This window comes from Chaetura pelagica, unplaced genomic scaffold (genome assembly GCF_000747805.2).
Source record: "Chaetura pelagica isolate M959 unplaced genomic scaffold, ChaPel_1.0 scaffold757, whole genome shotgun sequence".
NCBI classification, from domain to species: Eukaryota; Metazoa; Chordata; class Aves; order Apodiformes; family Apodidae; genus Chaetura; species Chaetura pelagica.
This window is the reverse complement of record NW_009970727.1, coordinates 495994-503316: the sequence shown is the minus strand read 5'-3', so window position 1 is coordinate 503316 and position 7323 is coordinate 495994. Positions and strand designations below refer to the sequence as shown.

The following is a 7323-nucleotide window of genomic DNA, read 5'->3' as shown; positions in this document are numbered from 1 at the left end:
TTCAGTACTCACCCTCCAAAACACTGAGTGTAACTTCTACCATTCGGAAAACACGACGTGAATCATTGAGCACACACCAGTACATGCCAGAGTCCTGTGCCTGCAGCTCCTCCATTGTGATGGTGACAATCCCCTGCTGGGTGTCATCCCAGATCATGACTCTGTCATGCTCGCCTTTCTGGCGATTCTCTGAGGGCCTTGAATCCGTGGAGACCAGTGTGGTGCATGTTTCCCTGTCTCCCACTTTGCACCAGGCTTTGCTCAGAGCCCCATAGTAGGGGGCGCTGTATGGACACTGAACAGAGACATTGCCCAACTCCTTGGCTGTGTAATGTTGTGTCCCTGGAAAACACCAGACATGTTTGGTGAGATCCCAAAGCTGGCACAGTGGCAGCCCTTCCCCTTCACTGGAATGTGCGCAGTGGGCTGAATGCTCCCTGGATGTCCATCTACCTCCAGACATGGGAGCAGATTACCCAGATTACTTGTGCAGAGGTGAGTCACAAATTGGGTGGGGACCTGTCCTCTTCCTCTGGTTCCCCCAGGGGCCACATGCTCCAGGCGCTCAGCCCAGAGGGTTTAGTAGCCAAGGACCAGGGAGGGGTGTCAGCTGTGAGCCCAGAGCAATTGGGGGAGGTCTCCAGCAGGGTGGGCCAGCTGGGTCCTGAGCTGGGGAAGGTGTCCCTGGAGCCCCGGGGTCAGCCATGTGGGAAGCAGTTGTGAAGAGTGTCCAGATCTGTGGGAGCTCATGGGAACATTCCCAGGTGTCCCTCTGCTGGGAGCAGACAGAGCAAGAAGGGCCAGGCCTGAGCCTTGTCCCCACAGGCCCAAGGGGCAGCCACCATGTGTCTGCCAGAGAGGGACAGACAGGGAGACGTGGCAGTGGCTGTGGGGAGGCAGTGCTGGGCTCCTGGTGCTGTGGAGCAGGAGGGGAGGGAAAGCAAGCAGGGGAGGTGGAACTGAAATCTGCCCACATCCACCCTTGGCTGCCAGTAGGTACTTACTCTTGGACACAGACAGCCTGACCTCCAGGTTTGTGAAGTAATGAGAGCCTCTGTAGTGTGCAAACCAGTAGACACCAGTGTCTTGGGCCTGCAGCTTCTGCATGGTGATGGTGACAGTCCTTTCCCAGGTGTCATCCTGGATCGAGACTCTGTCTTCCATGGGTTTGTTGTTACCCCGTATTTTATAGAGCTGACTTCTCACCAAGGGAACACACACAGTCTCACCTTCTCTTCGACACCAGGATATTGTATCCATGGAGTGCACGAAGTTGTTGTATTTGATCTGCACAGAGAGACTGTCCAGCTCGTCCTTCTGCACCTCTGCCAAACAGCAAATGTGGTCACTGACCCACGAGTGATGGGCACACAGGCATCAGTCCTTTGGCCTCCTCTGGAGACCTGGGACAAACTCTGCCCTGGGCAACTCCCTCATGGGCAGCCCGTCAGTCAGGGCAGGGGACAGGGGGAAGAAAGAGGGGCTAGATGTTGTGTGGGGAAATGGTACTCACCTTTGTAAACCTGGAGCGTGATCATCTTTAGTGGTTGATACCCAGAACCTTGGCTTAGGTAAGCACAGCAGTATGTGCCCGAGTCTTCTGCCTGGAGATTAGACATGCTGATGAACACCATCCTAAGTATGGGGTTGTCCTCTATTGTAACTTTCCCTTTTGTGGCCTTTTTTGGGTACCAGTCTTGTGTTGGATTGGTCGTCTCCACTACGATCTCACACTGTCCACCTATGAGGCGGCACCAGGCTTTCCAGTTCTGGCGAACCTGTGCTGTGTAAGGACACTGCAGGAAGAAAGTGCTTCCTTCTGGTTGGGTTTCCACATCATTGGTTGTTTGAGCATGGAGACCTGTAATATCAGATGTGTGTGAGGGAAAGGGTTGGACCTTCAAGCCTCAACAGAGCACTGGTGGGAGCTGGGGCTGCCCCTTCCCTCTGCATCCCTGCTGTGAGTTGCTCAGCTCAGAGTCCTGCCAGTGTGGGATCCTCCCCACCGTGCAGCTCCACAGGCAGTGGGAGCTGGGGAAGGGTGTCCCAGTGCCCCTGGGCGTGTGGGAAGCCCGAGGCATTGCCAGCCCTCCTCTTACCTGGGAAGCAGAGCAGAAGCTGCAGGAGGACTCTCAGCTCCATGGCCGTCCTCAGGCCCAGGGCAGGGGCATTGCTGGGGGCTGCCCCGCGCATCCTGTTCCCAAGCGCCTGCCTTGCCAGCCCTTCCGCATCGCGGTGACGCTGCTGGGGGAAGTGCCTGAGGTCTTGCTTTCCTACGGAAACCCTTCACCCTGTTTTGCAACAAGACTGATAGTATGATAATTTAAGGGGGGATCTGGGGAAGTGGCTGAGAGCGGAGCTCAGCCCGTCCTGATGGCAAAGGCCCTTTGCTGCTCTCCCCTGGCCCTTTGCTGCTCTGCACACACCAGTGGCAGGGGAACACTCCATGGCTGTCCCTTGCCATGGAGATGGAGCAGGTCCTTTGCTCTGGTCTAGCCCTTCTCTCTGGGCTCCCAAGATGTTCTCTGCCCAGCCCCTGGCTGTAAGGTGTCCTCAAAGCCAGGGAGGGTGCCAGTGAGTCCAGGGCTGTGTCTGAGTGGACCCTCTCAAGGGCCATACTGTTTGGGGTCCCTGATCTCCTCCACCACCACAGCCAGTCCCCTTGTGCCTCGTGGTGTCTGTCCCCAGAGTGCCCAGCTGGAGAATGCAGACCAGAAGTGTTTGGCTTTTTCCCATTTCACAGGAGTGTTTCCACAGGTACAACTGAAGTGATTTTTAGTATAGGATAAACATTGGAAATCATGAGAGAATCCATTCAAAGCATCTTCTGACATGACTGACTCACATTTTCCTTAAAAAGAAATACTCACTCTTGGAAACAGAGAATTAAATCTCAATTATTTGTGATAAATGAGGATAGGTACAATGTGCAGACCAGTACACTCGTAAGTCTTCAACTTGCAGCATCTGTGTTGTGCTACATATAGTCTCCTGGATGTTATAAAGTATAGTGCTCTTCTCAGAATGGACCTTTCTTTGATGTGCTGAAAGTTAGTAATTGGTACCAACCAAGATAGTACATTTATCTGAATCAGCATCCTCAGCAAAAGGCTTTACTTGTGGCATTGTATTTGTGGAGTTTCTCGAGACATACAACAGAGGGACACTTCAGCTCTACTTCAAAACACTGCAGAATATGGGAACCACAGTAACATTCCGGCTAAGAGCCATGATGACACACCTCCCAGAGACACCCAATATGGTATAAAATCTTCACAGCTGAAATCCAGATCCTGGCTTCAGCTGGGACCTCAGTCCTGTGTATCTCACACACTGCCTGCTCTCTCTGCCTCTCCCACAACCACTTGTTTTCCCACACTGTCCCAAGTTCTAACAGGAAGAAGCTGCTAGATTTAGGTGTAGCAACAATTTTAAAATATAAGTGCTCCATCTCTCCTGTTACCACTTTCACAACAGAGCTGGGAGAAACTTATCAGTGTTCACAGCTGAGCAGCTTCAGCCCATTATCAGTATAAAATCTCTGGTTGAAGAAGTTGTTCTGTTTTTCAGACTTTGGGGAAGGATCTAGCAAGCTAGGAGTGGCTGAGTGAATCTTAGGCTGCCTTATCTCAAGTTGTGGTTTGAAGAAAAACAAAAAGAAGTAAGCCATGAAATAACTTGTTCTTTTTCACAGAAATACAAAAAAACCCAAACCAAGCAAAACAGACACACACACACAAAAAAAACCAAACCCAAAAAACTAATGTAACAAATTCTGATAGCTTTTTTCTTTTTTAATTCTTGGTTTGGGGAGTGTGTGATCTAGTAGGTTAGGGAGAAGGTTAGGGAGAAGGGAAGTGTGGGGAACATTCATATTTTTCCCCCATGTTTCATGCTTATTTGTCACATGTGTAACTGTTATTTTTGTGCTGCCTGCCTGTTTATCAGTACAAACCTTGCAGTAAATAAGACAGAGCATGGGTAGGGAGAAGAACTCTAAGAGAGCACAGAGCAGAGCACTTGCAGAAGCCAGTTCTCTGGGGTTTCTCATGGCACAGGTTGGTCCGTGCTCCATGCAGTGCCATCAACTGTGTGAGAGGATAAAGCTCTGGGAATGCTGTTGTTTCAGTGCTGAATTACAAGTATTTCCCTGTTCAATAGGCTGTGATGTGTCACACAGGGAGGTCCTAGCCATGTTTTCAAACTTGGCAGTATTTATCTGAACTGAGAGAGAAGGAATGTTATATATCAATATCCCTCTGCCTTGCTAATAGGAAAATTGGCTCTTTCTGTTACTACAAATCCATGTTTTACTATATTGTAAAGGTTAACACAAATTTGCTTTAAGTAAAAAAATTGATCTTTCACAGAAAGCAAATATATTATTGGGCTGAAAATCACAAATTTGCAATGAAGTATAGTTTTCTCAACCAAAGATTCCTTCCTAAGTGTGGAGATCTGGTGTAGAACTGCTCTTTGTGTTGCAGTGTTGGGGCCTTTCTTGGTTTTAGCCTGTCCTGCTTGATACGAGTCAGAAACAGCCCTTTAAAACCTGAAATTGTTCTGTGTGGCTCAGTTGCAGCTCCACTGTAGTTCTGCACAAGTTCTTATGATGGTTGGTGGGTGCAGTGTGTGTATTCAAGAGAAAGGAAGGGATCAGGAAGGAAATGGTGGTTGTCAAAAGATGAGAAGATTCTCCAGCTTTGGTTACAGCTTAATACTGTGCTCAGGGACTGATCTTTTCATACCTATTCAAGCTTTGTGTCTAGAGATACAGTGAGCACAAATACATATGGTATTATACTCTCTCTATGGAATAGTTAACAGGCCTGAGCTGGCTCTGCAGAGGCTTCAAAAGACTGAGGATATAAAAGGTTTGGTAAGGAAACAGAAGACAATGTCAGTGAGTGATAGTAAATCTGTGCTATTTGTTCCTGGGTTCTGCTGAAATAGTATTACACTGCTGCCACTTGGATGGACCCAGTTCCAAAATTATTAGCAACTCTTTTTTGTATATTTGCTTCCTTGCTGCCTCCTAAAGACTCTCCTATTCCTTGACGAAGGCTTTCAGAAGGATCCTTTCCCTCAGAGTTGCTTTTTGTGCTGGATCAAAGGTGCAGTGCTCAGGTGTGCCTCAGTACCTGGGATTCTGCATCTTAATATTTAACTCCTAAGAGGCATTTAACAGCCACAAAGCAAATGCTTTAAGGCCTTCCAACCTTCACACAGATTTAGCCTGACCTGAAGTAGATGTAATTTCTGTTAAATATTGCACATGCAAAGAAAGAATCGCTGCCTGGACAGTTGCTCCTTGAGCCAGTGAGCACATGGTCCTTTCAGTGAAGGGTGAAGCTGGGCTAGGCAGTGCCAGGGATGGTGTGGATTGTATAACACACTTATACCTGATTTTGAAGAGAAAACCGTGCCCAGAGTGACTTGGCTAATAGGAACCAGAGCTGGCCCATCTTCGTTCCCAGCAGAATTTCTCCATGTGAAAAGAAATTTGCTTTGATGGTGGAAACTTTCAGAAAATTCTTCACCTAATGTTGGAATATTATGCATTGTGCAGGACCTTAGACAAATTCAGGAGAAATACTGTACCCGACCTCCTCTTGCCTCTGCTGTCACCTCACCCCTTCTGTTACCAGAATAACAGAAGAGCAGGAGGACTCTTGGCTCCATGCCTGTCTTGGAGCCAAAGGGAAGGACAGTGCTGAAGGCAGATCAAAGGATTACTAGATGTCTTCTCTCTGAACCCTCCTATCCCACACTGGTACTGCTGGAGGAAGTGGCTGAGCTTAGTGGCTTACCACTTGGCTTGGCACAGGAATCCTTCCCTGCTGTTTTACAATTAAATTCATCCTTGAATGGTTGTTCATATCAACTGAGCTTGGCTGGTTCAGGAGACAGAGAAACATTAGGCAGAATGCAAGGAGAAGCTGTTTTCTTTACCCCATTGCACCAACACCAGCAACATTGTTAAAATCAGCCTGCCCTTGGAGTCAGAAAAATGGAGAAATGTTTCAGTTTAGAGGCACATAAACCTCTGTGGGGCTGATTCTGAACTCCAGTATTCATGGGCCTGGGCTCAACCACAGCATAGGTGAGGGAAGGAGAAAGAGATGGGGCTGTGTGGTGGCACATCCCTGTATTTGTGCACCTGCTGGGCAGAGCTGACAGAGGGAATGGGGAATGGCTTCTGGAGCTTTCTCTGCCTTTCCCTTGGCCTCCACAAGGAATTCTGCCTCCTGGAAATGAGGTCAAAGCCAGCCCTCCTCCAGGTGAGCAAATCCACCTGTGGGAACCTCCAGTTCAATCATCAAACCACAAAGTGTGTATCTAAGCCATAGCCAAGGTCTCTCTTAGCTGTCACACCTCTTAGGGGGACTCACTCATGGCTCTTCCACAGCTGGCTCTGCCTCAAGTAGCTGCTTTGGGAAGTCCAGGCAGGGCAGGTCTTCTCTGTCTTCACTCCACACTTTCTTTGCCTTACTCTTGTTTTAGCTGTTGTAAGGATCTGGAGAAGGACTGTCCTTCCCTTCTGCTCCCCAGACACCCTGTGCTGGGAAATGTGCCTCTAGTTAGTGGGGCTTGGCAGGTTCCCATCTGCCTCCCCTTGAAATCCCTGTGCCCTTCTCTGCCCTTCAAGGCAGTGACAGTAAAGAAGTAGAATGTCAATAAATTCCTCTGCCTCCTCACTGCCAGCAGATGTGCTCATGGGGTGGTCTCCCCTGGGCCAGTACCTTCCTCTCTCGCTCCACCAGAGCAGTGCAGAAAGACTGTACTGACACCCTGGCTGCAAATAATTTCCAATTATATGAATAAGCAGCTTATTAACAATACATTCTGGCTAATCATTTTGTGCTAGATATCTTCCCATTGTCTTTTCCCCAAATCCCTCTCTCATAAGGCACTTGATGCTCAATAACAAGAAGGGGGAATGTGCTTGTTCTCTTACGAACAAATCCCAAGGGTCTGCAATTAGTTCAGTTTCTGCAACTAGTTGCCTACAAACTGAGCCACAAACTGTGCTGCATCACAGTGCCTCATCCTTCCCCACAGTATCTGCATTTGCCAGGACCACTGGGGGTCCTGTCTTTCAGGAGAGAAGCTCTTTGGGGCAGGACATATCATGAAGAGATGGCTGCCCAGGACCCAGCATGTTGGTCACTAAGGAGAAGTAAGGAAGTAATGAAGTTGGTACTTTTGCTGCATGTCTGACAGAAGATCAATATGGATTTTAATTATAGTATCACAGAAAATAAGATTAATGTTATCTCAGGAGGTCACTTAATCTAGCCCAGTGACACGCAGTAGGATCAG

General features: G+C 48.6%; 1 protein-coding gene across 1 annotated transcript in view; it reads right to left on the bottom strand.

Annotated features, from left to right (window-relative positions):
* LOC104397167 (polymeric immunoglobulin receptor-like) overlaps window positions 1-2142 on the bottom strand; it is an 11885-nt gene extending 9743 nt beyond the window's left edge. Inside the window, exons 1-4 of the mRNA XM_010007110.1 lie at window positions 2100-2142; window positions 1514-1861; window positions 1005-1325; window positions 13-342 (exon numbers count right to left, since the gene is read on the bottom strand). Coding sequence (XP_010005412.1) covers window positions 13-342; window positions 1005-1325; window positions 1514-1861; window positions 2100-2142 — 1042 coding nt within the window. The remainder of the gene's footprint in view (window positions 1-12; window positions 343-1004; window positions 1326-1513; window positions 1862-2099) is intronic.
* Window positions 2143-7323: the final 5181 nt, after the last annotated feature.